The following is a 19688-nucleotide window of genomic DNA, read 5'->3' on the forward strand; positions in this document are numbered from 1 at the left end:
TTTGAAAGACCAACAACCAATAACCAACAACTAACCTGTTGATTTTTTTAAGAAAGGTTGTGATGCAGCTTTGATTTGTGAGAGCTGTGCATCAGCCGTTGGTCAGAGCTAGTTAGTCCTGGTTAGCTTTACATTTAGCTCATCCTTGTTCACTTTAAAGTGTTTTCAATGCATTTAGTAACGGTAGCTCTCAATGGCATAATGTACTTGGGCTTGAGGTACCGAACTAGCACTTTCAATCCCTCAGCCTCTCCATTGTTATTACAGATAGACTGTCAGTTAAGTTTATATCCACGCCATGAAGTCTTTCAGAGCACACAAACACTGTAAACACATGTCACATTCCCAGTATGGTGCTGCTAAACCTATGACAACACAGCTACACCCTATTTTTACACAGTCTATAGGCTAAATGCAATTTACCCTAAAGACCAACATGTGTAACGGGTCAAAAATATTCTCAGTGGTTAAACGATCAGTGGTTAACCATTGACATCCCTGGCATATAATAAGATATAACAGTTATAGAACAATTACATTGACTTAATATCATAGTCTAACCTGCCTTCAAGCAAATAGAAGTCTATTTATAAGAAACAAACAATATAGAGAACAAATTAAGTGAACGTTTTCTGGCTTCATCTCAATTTCCACGGCTTTCAAAAGCTTATTTTTATTTTGATAAAAAAAGGTGAAGACAAACAACAGTTTTTTTCTATTTCTTTGCTTGATTTTTGTCTTCCAGTAAAATACAAGCACAGAAGGCAGAGCCTGGGTGGTGATCACTCGTCATTTTAGAGCCTGTGATGTTTTTATGTTTTCTCTAGTGCCTGGGTGGACAATGGAGTTGGTATAGCCAGAGCACATCAATTATCAAGCACGAAAATCACTATTTGAGTACCAATGTAGTGAACAAATGATAGCTGTAGGCATGACTTACAATGAGAGAAGGGGTAGTGGAGGTGAAGATAAAGTGAATAGGATGATAGAAGAGGTAATAGCCCCTGAAAAAAAAATCAATACACTTGGACCATGTTTGTTCTCGTTGCAATAAGTTATTAGTATAAAAAGGTGGCTGGCTGTTCTGGAGCACTCCCTTTTCATGCCTTGCAAATGTACTACTGCTGGATACAAAAATCATATTGGGATGGATAAAAAAGATTCCACAGTGCAATATTTATGTGCAAGTTTATTTGAAGAAATACTATTTGAAGACGCTCTGGAGGGGCTCAGCATGGAAACAAATTCATGTGCATGCAAGTAAAAGAGACTGGAGTTCTACACATTCAGTAGATACATTTTGGGTTTTTTTGCATGTAGAACTTATTTTGAAATGATCTTCCAAGGCAGATGGATTTGTGAGACCATGACATTATGAGATGCCATCTTTTCAGACTCTAATTTATGTCTGGACCACCATGATTTGGACCAATCAGTAAATCCAGCTCTTTTGTAAGGTAAGATGGTGATAGACAGTAACAGGCAACTAGTTCTTACAATCACCTGCCAAGTAGTTTTTGAAGGCGTCTGCCCTTTTCCAAACAGTTTCCTTGGACAACAGCTTTTTTGACATTTCCATATGACGTTTAGCTAACACTGTCACCTAGATAATCCAGGGTTCATGCTCAACTAACTGCCTACAAGACTAAAAGTGTGTTGGGGCATAAATGGAAGTACTCTCCCCAAACAGCCAACTTTACAGACATTAACTGTAAGCTAGATCGAAACTGACCCTCTGCTTGTGTGTGGCAGCTTATATCAGCCTCTGACTTACTTCATAACTCACCAAACTCACTTTTTCCTCTTGTCTCTGCACGATTACAAAATTGTTACGTAGAATTTTTTGGCTCAACTTGAACGCGTTGGATGTCTTTGCCTCAATCTTTGCTGCTCTGAGTATAATCATGGATATTTTTTTTAATAATGTCTTACCATTAACTTTATATACTATCTGGCCATTGAACATTACATTCTGTTTGAACACATGATTAAGAGTCTACAGCCAAGGTAGCCTCTCTGTGAGGTTGTTCTAAGGCACTACCAGTGCTTTGAACTAATAATGAAAATGTTAACATGTTTATGTTAAGCAGGTAATGTTACCTTGGTTACCCTCTTAAATATGTTTTTGCTAATTATCACTGAAAAACAAAGTACTGTTGAGGCTGATGGGGAATATCATTACTTTTAATTTAGTCATTTATATTGGACAAATAACCTTGCATTTTGACCTGGTGTTGGCATTAGAGGAGATGCCAGATGATCACCAAAGTTATTATGGTTTATCTTTTGGAAAAAATTATGTTGTACCAAATTTAATGGCAATCCATCCAGTTGGGCCTTTGTGGCGCAAGAATAAAAGTCAAAAAATCCCTGAGATCATTGGGATTCATCATCTGGGAACCCTGAAGGTCTGGGTTGAATTTGATTTGTGCAAATTGATCTTGACAGTGTGTTGACTTACTTTATTTTACTCTAAATTTTGAATCTGCCGTTGGAGCCAGATTAAACATGTGTCACGTCAACAGGAATCATCCTCTGGGGACCTTAAATACTTCATTTTTAACACATTTCATAGCAGTCCATCCACAAATTGTTGAGATATTGCACTGAGAAAACAAAAATGTCAACCTCATGTGGGCCCTATAGGGTAAAAGTCAGGTGACTATCAAAGCCAGCAGGATTCATCCTCTGGAGACTATATGTATGTCTGTACCAAATGTCATAGCAAATGTCTAATAACTGTCGAGATATTGTGGTCTGGGCCAAAGTAGCGGAACAAGGTACCAACTGACATTTTCATTCTTTGAGCTATGCTGCTAGCATTACCACAGAGATGTTTTACACACTGTAATCTGACATTTGCTCCCACTGTGGAGGCTATACAAATATAACACTATTTAAGACCTCTGATCACTTAAACCGATACTAACGCTAACCCTAATTTATGTATTTATAAAATGAATCCTAATTTTAATTGGAATCCAGATTGCTTTTCAATTGTGAGGAGAATCACTTTAAAAGCCAATATGCATTATAGTCATTTGAGAGTAAGTTAATTATCGACATTGCAATTGTTTAACAGAGTGAAAAGGAAGAAATATCACATTACTCTGTCGATTTACCATGCATCAGTCGGATGAGAACGTATTTTGCGCCTTAGGGGAAGCAATGGGAGATGATAGCTTGATAGCTTACATTAACCTTTGAGGGAAGCTATGGGGGAGTATGGACATTGGAAACCGTATGAGTTTGAACTGAGGGAATGTGAGAGGGAGGCAGCTGGACACTGGAATGAAATAACCTCTATTACTGAGTGTGCATTCAGGACAGGAGGCAGTAGCGCTGAAATGAGCCTAGGTGAAGAGTGCAAAGTCATGACTTGAAAGATTCAGCAAGTGGACTACACGGCAGCACACCCCAGTTAAATGGACCTTGACTTTAATTGCAAGTTGTTGCCTTTCTCATCTTCTATTTTATTGTTGGGGAGTTGTTTGCTATGTTGAAAAGCCATCAGTTTCTGTACTGGCCTCTGCCTCAAGCAAGAGTTCTCAACCATAACAAAATAAGAGGAAAAATAAGCCACCACTTGGATAATATGTTTGTCTGGAAATGAACTTTGTCAGTGCCAGCCTCATAAACAGATCTATAGCACTTTCATATGGGGAACGGCTGACTTCAAACTCTAACGGGATAATGTGAAAAGATGAAAACAAACAAAAGTGACATATCAGCTACTGTCCACAAGTATAATATGATAAAAAAAAAAACACATATTGGAACTGTCACTATTTTCACCTACTGTTCAATTTTACTTCAATTCAAGAGAATGCTGTGATAGTGTTTATATACTGTAACCCTAGAGCTATGACTCCATTCAAGTGAGTAGGGGTTACCACTATAAAACTACATGACTTTATCTGGTCCTCATCCACTAATAGACAAGCTATTTAAAACAATTCCCAAATAATGATTGATGTTAATGACACTATGGTTTCTCCTCACTAAATAAGGTAGGCCAAAATGAACAGAAATATAAGTAGCTATGATGTAATGAAGGAAGAAAAACTAACTTGCAATTTGAAATGACCACAAGTTAATTGCCAAATAGTGAAGCTGGAGTCCTCTGAGAGTCTGGAGCCCCAGAGCAGTTTGGTTTTTAACACGCTCTAATATAAAGCATAACTGTACATAAACTAATGGTATTGCACAAAGTATCTTCAAAATAAGGTAGGGAAAGGTGTGACAGATTATGTAGTTTTTATATAGATTTTATATACAACATTGCAGCACTGTGACAAATAAAAAAACACTTGCACAGTTAATGCTGGTAGCAGCGTACCATATCACCATAAAGCAATATAGACTACTAAGCACCTGTGCATGTACAACCTAGTCAGCTGTTACAATAAGTGACTTCTACAGTTAGTGATAAAGAACAGTAAGGGTCCAACATTCATCTGGTAAAAAATGACCTAGAGTTAAATGTACTCCATCTAGTGGACCTCCAGACTTTATTATGGATACCCATAGGACCAGAATATGCCACTTTCCAAAACTGTTACAAAACACTGTTCAAAAATAATGATGTTTTATGGTGTGACAATGCTGTGTTTAAGGTTAGGCACCAAAATCACTTGGCTTGGGTTAGGGAAAGATCATGGTTTTGGAAAGCAGTTTATACTTCTTATAGTTATACAACCTTTGTCGCCCTGGCAAGAGGGGGACAAAACAATGTCTCAACATGCAGTTGAAACCATGACACTCGCTGTTGGAAAAGAGAAGCAAACAGCAGTGCAGCAAAATCCACATCTTGCCATCTAACTATCTATCTTTCCACCCAACCACAGGCGGACTGCACATCGGGAGCACCGGGACAATTCCCGGTGGCCTGGTGGTCGTTCTGGCCTGACTTGAACAGTCAACTTCACCAGCAACAATACAGTGAGCAAGAATGTGTTGCCGGATGCCCGGACCGATGAAATCCACTTATCTGGCTTACGTAATCACGCCATTCGGCAACGCGCGGCAATCAAAAATATCACAGCTCTGCTATCTTAAATCTGCCCTGTTATTCAAGTCGCGAGAAATGGAGGGACAGAAGAAAAGGAAAGGTAAAGCAGAGAGGGAGAGGGACAGAAAACGCAAAGCCCTTGTAACTGATGCAGCTAAATATTGTAAAATAAGTGACATGTTCACCAGGAGGGCAGGTCAGCCAAGAAGGTTCTAGCTTTCGTTTATATTGTTCAATCACATCTTTTACGGCAGTATTTTTCGTCATTTGGAGTTAAGTTGTTGACAGTTAACGTTAGTCTCTGCTGCAGTTTTCTGTCATTAATAGTCTTTACTTTTCATTTGATTCATTTTCCACATTGAAATTGACTGAAAATAGGCCTGCATATAGCTCTGTTTCATTTATTTCAAAGTAGGCCTACACATGCCAGTGGATTTTTTTTTTTGCTATAACATTTGACTAAAGGGTTTTCAATGAAAGTACTGTATTCAAATAGAGAACTTATTGGTCCCTCCCAAATTTATTTTAACTATCATATCAACAAATAGGGTTAGAATACAAAATTAGAAGTCTGCATGAAAAGGGTGGGCTGGAATGGCGTCAAAATTCCCAGCCGGAATTATTGTCCCAGTCCGCCCCTGCACCCAACTCACCTCATCCCGGTGAAGCAAAAATCATCTTATCAAACCACCCTGTATTGTATCACCTAAACCGCCCTGGGTCATAATTGCTACGACCACTAAATGGCATAAACATTACTGCGGCCTGTAGGTAATGTTTGCCCGTCTGAATTTTATACCTATATTGTCGTTTTTATAGTTTGGACGGGATGTAAATTACACTAGCCCTTAATAGCTCATGAATGCATCAACAAGCCTATAATTTAAGGGTGAAATTTACAGCTTCAGTCCAGTGAGTTGAAACATAAATAAAACCAGTGTGTGTACAGGATTGTTAATATTGATTCAGTCTAAATAATGCAGCATAAATGCATTACTTATGGTCTTGATGGAGAAAAGCAATTTCTAAATACAATTTCTTAATACAATTTAAAATCGTAATAAAATGAAAACTGAGTAAAGTTTCTTTTTCAGGCAAATTATTTTATCTTAATTGGCATTACAGTCCGGTGTGAGTTGTAAAAATCAATCGACTCAAAGTATAGGTATGTGTCTGGGTTATATGGGTTATTCATGAGATCCTCTTCACCCATTTAAAATAGTCTTCCAAAAGCACCCACCTGCAGCTCTAGTGTTCAGTTTGTTGGTAAGATGCCCGAGAGCACAGCACCACTAAACGCAGTCCACCACTCATGAGCTGTGAATGGGGAGATGAGTAGCACTTAACAATGATGGGTGAGCTTCCCACACACTGTTAGAGCACACGCACCCCTCCTACGTTCAAGTACGCTGACACACACACACACATTAGACGCAGTGACGGGTATCGTCGCTCGCACGTCCCGACCAACCTGATTTGATATAATTTCATCTATGACTTTTTAAAATGAAGGAATCAGCACTCATGAAGCCGTCTTGGGAGATAAGGAAAAGCAGAGGCGTCTTCACACCTGTCTGATGATGAATCACAGGGTGGCCCGAGGGCGTTCTCTTGCCGCACCGATGAGCCCAGAGTATTGGGCAGCACAAGTAATAGGGGTATAGGAAATAACTGAGAAATAGCAGGGTGAGAAAGAATGTAGGAGATAAAAAAGACAGAGAGTAAAGTAGCAGAAGACGAAGAGACAGAAGGATGAGAGGAAAAATAGAGTGAGAGGGGGGGGGAAGGTGAGAGAAAATGAAAATCACTCACTTGGAGCAGAGCCTTCTTAATTACTCTCCCCACATCCTGTCTCCACTCGGGTATGTCGGGGTTGAACTCGTCCAGATTAGGGGAGAAAGATAAAAGTAGAGATTTGAAGAATTCTGTCGAGAAGAGTCGGGGGAGAATCAGCCATTAATTCACTCGGATCCGGGGGCATTATTCTCAAGGAGCTGTGCCAACTGTCATTTTGCTCAAGTTGAGTTTCAGGTAGTTAACACTTGATGAAAAGAAGAGGGTTTTCTCATATCCCCTGCACTTCCCTTTGGCTAAATGTACCAGATGCACTTCTAGATAATTAGAAAATGTCACAGCTTTTCGCCAATTCATCCACTGGTAATAAATCATTGCATTTTACAGATACTTCCAGTTGGATTACTTTATTCCAAATGAATACATATTCGTTCTAACGGTATGCTAATGTGATATATTTCACTCAAGTAGGAGCAGTTTTATGTCACATTTTACACGAGACAGAGTCTGAAGATTATCTGGCATTTGGGAACAAGAAGTCTCAAAGGATGCATTTGGAAGTATTTAATTGCTTCCAACAAAACAGCCCTTTGTTAACATTTTACAAAGTTTAGAAGATGCCAATAGTACAGACTTGTTAGCAGTTGTTATGATCTCCCACAAGCAATTACAAAACCAATACTGACCTTTGACAGCTATGGTCTTGGTATCCTGTAGTATGCTGTTGGCTGCAGCCACTTGGACAGTGATGGTGTGCATTCCCTCATTTGGGAAGGTGTGCGAGATACTCCCATCCAAGCTTATCACTGGCTTTAAGCAAAGAAGGTAAAGTTACAAATAATATTACATTTCACAAGAACGTAGCACAACTCTTCTCCCGGTACACCAAATGCATCATTCACCAAACACTTTCAGCTATCTTGCCTTCATCAGAGTGGTGTCTGAGGTCAATCGGTTGGAATGACTTGCAGATTCACAAAAAGCTATTGTTTTAGAACGATAAGAAGTTGTCCTTAAGTACTACGATGGCTGCTATGTTTCGAAACATGACTACAGTTCTAGGGTAGATGAAAAATCAGAGGATCACCAAAGTCATTATAGATTCGTCCTCTGGGTACCAGGGATGTCTGTACCAACTTTTATGGCAATTTAACCAACAGTTGTCAAGATATGCCACCAGGTACCATTCCATCCACTTGTTTTTATTCACATTTTCAAGTGGTGCATACAAAAACCTGAGTAGAAATACTGACATGATGTCACTTAAACGTCCGCTGAGGGTTGTGTTCCACCAAAAAGACGAAAAACAGCGGCAGACAAAAAAACATCAGATATGCATGGATCTGGGAGACTATATTGTCCGCCAAATGAATACATGAAACAAACAGAAATGTCAATTTGGGGTCTAATTACTCCTGACTCAACAGATGTTTATCTTGACAACTTGACTTGTTTCAACCTAAATTTCACTACATTTGGATGGAAACCTAGCTGGAGTATAGAATTAGTGATCTATAAGTCACGGTCACTTGTTCAATGGACCAGGCATAAGGAAACAGTCTTGGACACCACATTGAGGAAGGTAAGATAATCAAAAATGTTTGGTGAATAAACATGGCATACTGGAGAGGAGATGTTTCCCATTTTCATGAACTTTAATACCTCCTCGCTGTTTGTGCATTCTCAAAGTAAGAAACACATCTTCCTCGCATTTGATTAGGTGCCACACTTTTATAAACTTTATGACAGAAACAATGCTCCTCAAAAATAATGATGCTTTACAAAAATAACAGATAAAACCCAGCAACGCAAGCAAAAGAAACTAAGACTGAAATGTATATTAATGAGCCTTGTCTTAGAGGACTTACCTCAGTATTGTTGCCTAGCCACCAGAAGTAGGTGACTGTGCGAGAGTGGCTTGGCAAAACCACTGCTGTGATATTCACCTCCTTGTTCCTTATGACCACGAAGGGAGCAAGAAGTTGGACATGCTCCACTGGACCTAAGAAAGAAAGGCCACAGAGGAGTTGATGGCTACTTCTAATGAGGCACACTTGAGAGTGTGGTTCTTATTCAAATGGAAAAAAAGCCAATTGGCAAGATCGAAAAATCCCAAGTAGATGGGGTATAAGGCTTTTGTCAGGGAGAGAATCATTCTGAAAAAAACATTCCCAGAACCTCGCCTAATGCTTTCAGGAATATGATTCACCCCTCATACCCTGTACAGGATAGTGTGCAAAATTTTTAGTAGCAAATAAAGTTTAAATATCACTTCCAGAGAATATTTACTCTCAGAGGACACTCTCAAGGTGTTGCCAACTGTGCCTTAATAAGACATAATGGATGGAAATACCTTTTCCGACTCAAAAATGTATAGCTTCTAAAACCATTCGGATGCAATTTCACATCAGTTTCCTCAAGTGGGTTCTTTTTATGGTATTTGAAATAATATACCTTGAATTTATCCACATAGAAACAGTCACATCATGAAAAGGATGCCAACAAACAGATAAACAAACGACGTAACAATGGGATCGTTCTTTCCAGTTTGGTGCCTACTACAATATATGCAAAGTGAGCTGTCTGCTGGCAGGTGCACTAAGATTAAATACAGTAGGTAAGACATGCTGCTTGAACAATGAGCATGCTGTGACGCCAGGAGATGAAAGAGCGTTGATGTGATTTTTCCTTGTGCTCAGATTCCACTTTGTTTTTGTCACATCAAATTGTGACAGTTCAATTATTATAAATAACTATGTCAGTAAATTGGCAGTATCTGTTTATTAAATATCTTATCCTTTTGTCAGTTTTTACAGGTTAAATAAGATTTTGCTCTCTGGGGTGAAATAATTGCAGTGAGCATTTATGCACGTTTGTTTGGTAGATCGATGTCATAATCTACATTGCTTCACCTTACATCACTATACTTAAAGTCTGTCTCATGGATATTGCATGGATATTGTCAGTCACCACACAAGCTGAGGTTTCTAGAGGGTAACATTACATTTTACATTAAATAATATCAGTTTTTCCCCCCATAATAGTAGCTAGGTAGCTAGCAAGTTATGCAAGGAAGATGATATTGACATTCTTACTGTTACCTATAAAGCTATGATTGGTTTATTGCTTCTCCAAATAGTTGCAATTCCAGATGATTTGCTGAGGAAATGTGAAGTAGAGGCAGTAATTCAGAGGTCTAAAACCAAACAAGGCCACAATGAGACCAAATCTGGCAATTTAAAAAAAAAAAAAAAATGGCCATTTGAATAGAGGCAGTGCATTTACGCTGTGGAGTGGGACCATGTAGGGCTCAGCAAAAACACAGCAGTCATATAGCAAAAAGTTGAACCGGGGTCAAATTTTGCTGGTCGTCATCCAATAACGTGCTACGTTTGCCGGTAAGCAGGCGATCAGGCCGAAGATCCCCACAGAAAGAAAAATCTTTTTACCATGTAGCATTCTAGCATTTTACCAGGGAACTATGAAGATGGAAAAGAGACTCGTCACCACTGTGATGACCTTTCTGGATCTGTACAACACTGCCATGAGGGAGTACAAAGACATCAATCGCCTAGCCTTTAACAAGTGCTTTGAGTTGTCTAATTATACCATAATAATCTTGATCACGCTTTGGTTAATTACAGTGGGGATTATGTAGACAAATCAAAAGAAGACATGATCATTAAAACCTTTCCTCATTATGTTGATGCAAATAGTACTCCAGGCAACACACTGTTTCTTTCAGAATGTATTTGCTCCTGTAACTTAGTTGTATTTAAATATAGTATTTAGGGGACGGTGTAGTTAGCAATTAGTTGCTAACACATTTTATTTACACCAAAAAAAGTCATCTCCAAAGTCACAAGAAAGTTTGTGTGTGTAATATCAAACAGCAGATTATCATATCATTTTTTGACAGTATAAAGTTGCGACTGTGAATAATCACCACAGGTCTACATATGTCTGGAACTCTGACTGCACCTAAAAAAAAAAGTCCTATTCTAACACTCAAAATATGTCGACGCCATCATGTATTTTTTTGACATGATACCTTCTGGGTAATCGCTGCGAACTTCCCCACTAAGAACCTAATAGGACCTGACAGGGGTCTAGGTTGCTTTACACTAATCTTAGGGATGAAGTTTGCCACCGTGGACAGATGTAATTCACCACTTTGGCGGGAAAAAAAACCTCCAACGAACGGATCGTGCAGCTCCGTGGTCCGGGGTGTTCGTCTCGCCGAGGCTTCTGTTAACTCTCATCCTCTTTAACCAGAACTAATCTTTATCCCCACTTTGAGATGCTCAAAGTGTGTATGCGCACGGGAGTGTGTTAGTGTGTTCGAATGAGAGAGAGAGACGGAGAGAGAGAGAGAGACTGATTTGGCATTAAATATACTGAGCTTAGAAATCATTGTGGTAGTTTTTAGTATTTCCACTAAAAGCATCACCTGCACTGTGAAGTAAATCCTGCTAAAATTACTGCTGTCAGAAATGTGTAAATGCAGAACACGCTGGCTGACACATCAGGATGGCGAGAGGTTAAATAAAAAATGGATTGAACCAATCGATAAAAGACAATTTAACACACGCTGAGATTATTATTGGAAAACTTAAATAATATATTATATTATTCCTTCAGGAGTAGAATACTGTAGTTACCATATTGTAGTTGCTGTGTAAAATTTGTCAACCTTAAAGTATTTCTATTGTTTTTCTGTCACATCCTCAGATAACAGGCAATTAGCTACACCAGCCTTAAAGGCCCACTTCTCTGTTTCACTTCGTGCCCAAAGTGAAACCATGCATAAGCCAGTTACGACCTTCCTCAAAATAAGTTGCTTGCTTTTATCACAGCTGCTATATTGCATAATCCTGTGTGTAGGTCAGTACAGTTCATTTCAGTTTAGCATTGGATCAACAGCGCGGCTGTCATTCAGGTAGACATATTTAAGCACCTCATTGTACAGCTAAATGTACAAATGAAAAGAACACATTGCTGCTCTATGTTCAGTGTTTGTCTCCCTTATGAGTTTTGAAAACCATGTCTTCAAGGATGCAAAAAAAAAAAGCACAACTTTCTTTCTTTCTTTTTCTTCCCCCCCCCCCCCCGAGGATAGTTTTGAAGCTGTACAATGTATGATAAACCCAGGTGTTAGACTCGAAAAACATGAAAGCAGCGGCGTGCACTTTCAATAATGCGGCTTACATGTTACATGCAGGAAGAGTGTCGTGGTGTCGTAACCCATGTTGTTCTCTGCCAGGGCCGTGACACGGAATATCCCGGCGGATTTGTAGACGTGTTTGATCCCCTCCTCGGTCCAGCTCAGGTTGGAGTAGGACACGGCCGTGCCATCGCCGAAATCCAGCTGGATGTTGGTCCGTAAAGAGTCACCCTGAAACACAGCACCGCAGGGGTCCGTTTAGCTACGGCTGCAAGCCCCGTATAGAGAGGATGGACCGTCGCCACGTTTTTCATGTGAAAGCGCTCTGAGACTGCTTTATGAGAGGAGATCAGTGAGCAACATACAAGCAGAAACTAGGAAATGACAGTGTAGTGTACACCATGTTATTTAAAGAAGAGTGAGTTATAGATGTTGAAATGTGGATTTTTGTGACATACACAAAGCTCAGCAGTGGTGACATCCATGGCATCATAGTACATACCAAGATTACATACTGTAGGTCATTTCAAAAGACAAATAATACCACATTGGCCTAAAGATATAACAGCAAGGGCTATAATTTCATATTTCAATGTCAATCACAAGCTATAGCTGTGGGTGTAAGTGCATATTAGTGTGACAGTGTGTGCAGGAGTGCAATCCTGGAACAGCACAGTGAACGAAAAAAAAAAAAAAAAAAGGTTAATGTTGGGTGTTATTACATACAGTATCAGCAGGTAGAGTTGAGCTGTGTTTTAACACTGATCGATCACATCCAATATAAGTGCAGAAAACATTCATTCTTCACAAATTTTACAGCAAGCCAAAAATTAACAAGCAGCATTCCAAATATTAATATATAGCTCAGGAGACAATGACATTTCTGTCTTTGCATAATGACATGAAAAGACGAAGATATCCATGCGATCAGGGATGGAATGTAAAATATATATTTAAATGAATCAGCCACTCTAAAAATGTTTAACTTCTGACAAATAAATATGTAAATAACTAGAGATGAATAAATAATCTTAAATGTTTAAAATTTTATTTTTCCAACAACAAAACAGTTCATTTGAATGTTTAATATAGTTCATAGTGAATTAAAAAATGCTATAGGCAGATAAACAATTGTTATCATTGTGTTAGTGAACATTGGTTGTTACCAACTTGTCAGCCAATCGGAAAGGTAGAGGGGCGGGATGTACAGGTGAACCAGGTAGAAGAAGATAAACAGAGGAGCTGTGTGACAGTTGTTTACACAGCTGGAGAGTGTTTTGTTTATTACTTTGGTGGAAAGAGAGTCTTACCAACGGCTAACAGACATCTTGCTACTTGCTGAAGGTAAATACTTCTGTCGGTGTGGTTTTTTGTGTCGCTTTGTCACGATGTAGTGTGTAAAATACAGATGCTAATTGCGATTAGTGCGATTAGTAATATAACTAGTGCATTGCGCACTAGTTATATTAGCATGTATTTCACCAGAGGGGGAAACCCTCAGAGGAGGCCCAAACATATCAGCAGATATCAGCATATCAAATGTTAAAATTTAATTTCTTTCATTCTTTAATTTCTTTCATTTTGATTATTTTATTATAATGATTCTATATCCAATCAATCTTTTTTTGTTTGTTTGTGGTCTCTAGGCAGAATAGAGTTTAGAGCTGCTTGCTCATTGGTCACGGCAATGTATGTTTATTTAGGAAGTGACAGGTGAATTAACCAATCAGTTTTTGATTTATAGTGGGCGGGACCAACAAATTATAGCTGTAGGCCTTCTCAAAGGCCTAGGGGGATACCTAGCTTTACCACCAGGCGCTATCCTCTGCCACGGCTATGGCAGAGGAGACCCGCGTAGCTAGCTTAATAGCTTTGGCTTTTTCAATGCAGACAATTTATAATTTAAAAGGAAAGACATCGCCTGGGCTCATGCTGGATCTCTTAGCCTTGCTAACCTAACAAAGTCAGCACACCTTCATTACACTTCAGCTACACATCTGCAAGCTACGGTGAGCTTAAAAACTTTTGGGGACACCAAAGTAGACCTCCAGCTGGACTAGCAGTGCTGCAACCAAATCATTGCCCACAACAACAAAGTCAGGCAGCAAAGGGAGATACAGAAGCGGCTCATTATCACCGCCGTCAGTGGAGCGGTCTTTCTCTGTCGTGAAGCACCAGAACGAACCGCCACGGAAAACGGGACAGGATCAGCTGGGAACCTTGGCTCTGATGTCAATAGAGAAAGGACTTTTCATCGAGCTTAAATCTAAAGACAAACTTGTGAACTAGCTTAAAGCTCAAAATGAACTCGACATGAGTAGTAAAGGAGCTTTTGAGATGAGTTAAGTGACTGAGAAACACTGTCGTGTATATTTATTAGACTGAGTACCAGGAAACACTGCTTGGACTCTATGGAGAGTTGACGTCTCCCGCTCTGCTGTTACTTCATCTGGACTGTTGTTGCCCGCTAGCCTGCAAGCTTACTCATTGTTCAACTCATCATGCTTCAGCCATGTTTCTACTGTGAGTAACCACTAATCAGATGTGAAATGTTTTTCTTTAGTTTAAAGGATAGTGTTTTATTTCGGTTGCAGAGTGAGTATGGGCACTTTAGATAGCGGCTTTACGATTGGAGAGATGTCATAACTTTTGTGAAAAGTCAAACACATTTGAGTTTGGTTCAATGTTTTAAACCAGTCTTTTATTTTTAAAGTTAGTTTAAACATTTGTGTTTTAACTCAATTCATCATTTGCATGATTTGAGTTTTAAATGGGAATAGTAGTTAAAGACTTTTCTTAATGGGATTCAAAATGACTGATTCACACTATACAGTCCTGCTAAGTGGAGGTACCATCATATATTGGATTTACACTCACCGGCCTCTTCATTAGGTACACCGTTGTACGTACACCTGTGCAATCTAATTCAATTCAATAAAAACAGCTCTAGTAAGTATTATTGAGGTCATAGTGGGTGATGGTGGTGTATTAGGGTTCATTATATTGAATGGTGGTCTCAATATTTTGTCCACTAACATTAACATACATGGGGGGGTATTAGGAACATCATTCAATATAATACACCTCAGTACACCACCATCACTTAGCACAACCTCAGTAATAAACAGAAAGTAGAATTTTTACTTTTGTGACAATTTTAACAAAAATGGAAAATGTATAAACCTCAAAAAAGTAGAATTGAAAGCAAAGCTGTTGTATTGGATTGAATTAGATTGCACAGGTTGTACCTCAAGACACAAAAATAATAATTTTCACTTCCATCTGCAGTAGGAGGAAGTCTGAGCAGATTGAAAGACAAACGCAATTTTAAGAGGAAATGAGAGAGAGAGAGAGAGAGAGAGAGAGAGAGCGAACCAGACTGCACTGCTGCACCTGATCATAAACAACCTCAGCAGCACCTCTCCACTCATCTGCAGTGATGAAACAGCTGCAAGTACATAAAACAGATCAACAGAAATGGCATTGCGAGCATCACTATTAGAGCTTTACATTAGCAGCAGTTGCATTACAAGACTCATAGTGGTTCTTTAAGCAGTCCTATCAGGAACTTGCCCAAATTTAATGCACGTTTTGTCCAATCTTAACAATATTTCTGCAGAAAAAATAGTCTAATGAGAAGAATGCTTGAGAGTTTTCAAATTGCCATGCTTTCCAAAGTCAAATCAAATATTGATCTATTGTTTTAAGTTAGCCTCTTAGGCAGACACTTATTTACCGCCTACAAGCTGCACCAAGCAAGATTTCAGCTGTACTCGACCAATTTGTGCTTCCTTTATTTCCTGTCAGACAGATGCCCATAAATAAAGAAAAGCAGCAACCGAGAATGGTCAGCTACAACAAAAAGGCTCAAATGAAGTTGTATTCAAAACAAAACAAAAGCAGATTGAGTAAGAAGTTTGTTTTTCTTCATCTTAACAGCATCTGCATCCTCTTTTCAAACGTATGTGCGTTTTTCTTCCGAGTTTCAGTCTGCCAGAGGAATAATTGAAAGAACGTCTGTAATTATCTGACTCCACAATTATATCCAAGTACTGTAATTAAATAGCATGACTGTAAAGTATTAATGTCTGTTGTGTGGAATTAATGCTGCTGATTTCAAAAGTTTTATCAGAGAACTGTAACTAACTGAAACTATAAATCAATTTATTACAGATCTGCAATCATGAAACTTCAGAGTTCTTTCAGACAGATGATAAGTTAATCCATTAGATAAATAATTATAGTTTGTCTACTGTCAGTGATGGTTTGTTATTATCTGGATCCTTCTCTCCTTAAATTCTAAACATAACTGTAATTAATTGATTTCTATTTTTAATGTTAAGCTGGTAAAGAATCACTGTATATCTATATATGTGTGCGTGCAAGCGTTGAGAGCGCACGTGTGTGTTTGCGCGCGTGTGTGCGTCTGTGTAAATGTGCATCCGCCCCACCATGTTTGCTTTCTGCATGGTGTGTGAGTCTTCAGCCTCCTGCAAACATTCCTCCGGGAATCACATCTGGCACTATCCGAGGATCAGCACACAGCGCGGGTGTCGGTGGCTCCAGCTGCCACTGCAACCCCCCCCCCCCTCCTCATCACCCTTCCTCAGGCCTGTGAATGCAAACTCCCAGCCTCCCCTCGGCACATTGTAGCGCGGCGCTGCTGGGATCTTCATTTGTAACACTGCATTAGCATCCCGGCTTCGCCAAAACTCACAAATGACACTAAATAAATCAACCTATTGTTCTGTTTTTCTCTTTCCACGCTCTCTGGCTCTCCCGCCCGTCCCTCGTTTACCTGAGTCTCTTCTTTGTGCGCTCCAGAGCGTGAAAACGCAGGAGGAACGGTCGAGCGTTCTGGGGATATTTCATGTCACTCTGCCTGGAAAACGATATCTTTGATAAGTGGCTGGAGAGATTAGAGAACGGCTAAGAACGGGGGTTTGACAGCGCAGGCATTGTCAGGAGCTGTAATGAGCTGGCACGCAAACAAGACGCGAGCTCTCGGGCGGCGCCGATGTCACTCAGCTCTTTCCTGTGTTTGCCGTCCATCCCGCGTTCACGCTGGCTCTCTTGTATCGGCCACCGTGGGATTCGCTAATCTGCATGAGACTGATGCTGACCCGTCTCTCTAAATGTCACTCTTTGTGTGTGTGCGTGTCTCTCGGGGGGCCGAGCAGATCCAAACACATCACGGCTTGGACGTCAGTGTTGGTTCACAATGGAGGAACTGTTGTACACGTTGACAGGGGTTTGGATGCGCACAAGGCGAGCATTTGTTCAGGTATGTGTCAAACCTGGACCCAGAGTGTCCATGTGATGATATCAAAAGACATAACAGCTGTAAATGAATAACACGTTTTATCCAAAGCATACAGTGCATACTATAATGTTTTGTCAGCTGTAAAGTATTAAGCTATTCATTATAAAGATACCATTGTGGAGATAAAATATCAACAGTAATATTGATGACATAATTAAATGAATGTTATGACTTAATTTAAAGGTTTACTTATTCATATTTTATATTATACATACAGTAGATCAAATGACTGTAATGTTAAAGGTGTTTAAATGAACTGTACCACCAACACCTCAGCCTGATGGAGACTTTTAGCCAATTTTGGATCATTGTTTTAGTTATTACAGCCTGGAACAGCACTTCTATCAACCCTGTTTTCAGCAAGATGGTCATGATTATTCATTGTCATTTGTAACAATGCTAATTTATTGAAATGGTAATATTCAAATTTTGAGGAAAATGTGAAATATTTGCCACAATTATTTCATATATTTGAATGAAGAAGTGGTTGCCCTATTGGCTTTAAAAAAAAAAAAAACCCTAATAAAGTCTGACTTATGTGTCTTTTTGTTTGTTTGTTGACTTTTTTTTATACTGTAGAGCTGAGCTGCAAATGCGAAAGGAAGCAAAATAATAACAAGAAAAATTGTGTAAATTGACGCGAGATGTAATAGATAATATAATTATAGAAATGATCAATCTTATTTATAATTTTTTTCTTGTTTGCTAACTCATTCCCCATAACTACTTTCTAAGGTGACAATGCGTCAGTGTTGTACTTTCAGCTTGTTGTGCTGCCCTCAAGTGGCCAAAAAAGGAATTGCAGCCTTACATGTTACATTTTTATTTAACTGGACTGGTAACTTGCAACTTGGAAGTAAAAAAATAAAATAGAATGTCTTTATTGTCATTGTACAAGTACAATGAAATTGAAATGCAGTCCTTAAACGTGCAAAAAAACAATAATAATAAATAATTGCTTCTAAAAGGAAGGAAATGAGCCTGTGTCTGGTCGAAAACAACAGTGAAACTTTTTTTTATTTTTATGTTTCTCTCAATAACTAATTTGGGCTAATAGCAGGTCAGCTTAAATCCATCTATACTATGATTGAACAAAGTTTGAACACCACAGTTTGTATTTTAGCCGTGAATCCACAGAAGTTACGCCTGTCAGGTTTGATCTCACATTTGCCGGCAGGGTATTCCATCTAGGTTTTCCCACTGGGGCAGAAATAAGTTTCACAAAAAGATAACATGAGCAAGATCAACTGTACTGTACATTTTCTCCCAAATGTGACCAGAGTGTGAAACCAAACTGACTGATCCAAATTCAACCTGACGTAACAATAGTTAGGTAGATCACAGGGAGCTTATATTAACCGAGAAGGAGCCGCTGTATGATGCTTTTGAATTCAAACACCTTTTGATGAGTATTGAACTGAGGACGCTGTGTAATATAGTGATAGCCACACGCAAATGGGAAGAGTGGATGGAGCCACACGTCTCCACTACATCAAGCTGAACACTACAGTAAGTGACTAATATCCAAAAATTTAACAGTTATAAATAAATCCTTTTTAAGTTTTCACATCCTGAGGCAACAATTAAAAAGCTATAATAAAACCTAAAATAACCACTGACAAATCGGATGGAAAACAAAGCCACGTCTGTCTATGGGAGGACTAAAATAAAGCATGCTGTCACCAGAGTCTCCTCTCCAACTTAAGCACTGTGCTGGCAAAGCTTTTCATTACTTTAGCTTTGCCAACAAAAAGTGAAGCCAAATCAGATTCATGACAACGCCGAACCGAGCGGGGAGCCAGTTTATACACAGGCAGGATTTCATCCGTCCTACTTGTTGATATAAAAATGAATCAGGCACAGAAAAGGAAATGTGCTTTACATAAAGCATGCAACCTTTTTTTTTAGGTTTAATTTGATAGCAAGCAGGGCTGTAGTGAGGTCATTAGTCCATTTTGGCACAACGGAAAGTTAGGCAAGGCACAGATGACACCTTGAAATGTTCAAAATGACACTTCACTTGTTATTTGTGTTCCAGAAAATGAAAAACATGAATCAGTTGTGATATATATTTGCTATTAACAATTTTTCTTTTTACATTTGAGAGCTGTAAATATACCACATACACATTTCTTTTAGTCGGACCTAGTCCTAATGTACCCAACAATATACAAATAAGGGAAATAAAATGCTTTTTATAAACCTGTGTTTATTAAAGAAAAAATATTAATGACTGAGGCATTAACATTAATGACAGCATTAACAAGAGAGTAGTTGTGGATTTTCATCGAGCCACAGGTTCAGCAGTGATCTTGCAGTCAGGTTGTTGATTTGTGGTTATTTGTATAATGTTATCATGCAGTTATTTGTACTGTTACAGCAATGAAGATGAGCTT

The 19688-nt window shown here is 39.0% G+C and overlaps 1 protein-coding gene across 1 annotated transcript in view; it reads right to left on the bottom strand.

Annotated features, from left to right (window-relative positions):
- Nucleotides 1–19688, bottom strand: part of sorcs3a (sortilin related VPS10 domain containing receptor 3a) — a 214908-nt gene that overhangs the window by 9820 nt on the left and 185400 nt on the right. The window contains exons 20-23 of the mRNA XM_062436064.1: nt 12014–12200; nt 8674–8807; nt 7492–7615; nt 6824–6936 (exon numbers count right to left, since the gene is read on the bottom strand). Of these exons, the coding sequence (XP_062292048.1) occupies nt 6824–6936; nt 7492–7615; nt 8674–8807; nt 12014–12200 (558 nt within the window). The remainder of the gene's footprint in view (nt 1–6823; nt 6937–7491; nt 7616–8673; nt 8808–12013; nt 12201–19688) is intronic.

The sequence above is a fragment of the Scomber scombrus genome, chromosome 2 (genome assembly GCF_963691925.1).
Source record: "Scomber scombrus chromosome 2, fScoSco1.1, whole genome shotgun sequence".
Classification (NCBI taxonomy): domain Eukaryota; kingdom Metazoa; phylum Chordata; class Actinopteri; order Scombriformes; family Scombridae; genus Scomber; species Scomber scombrus.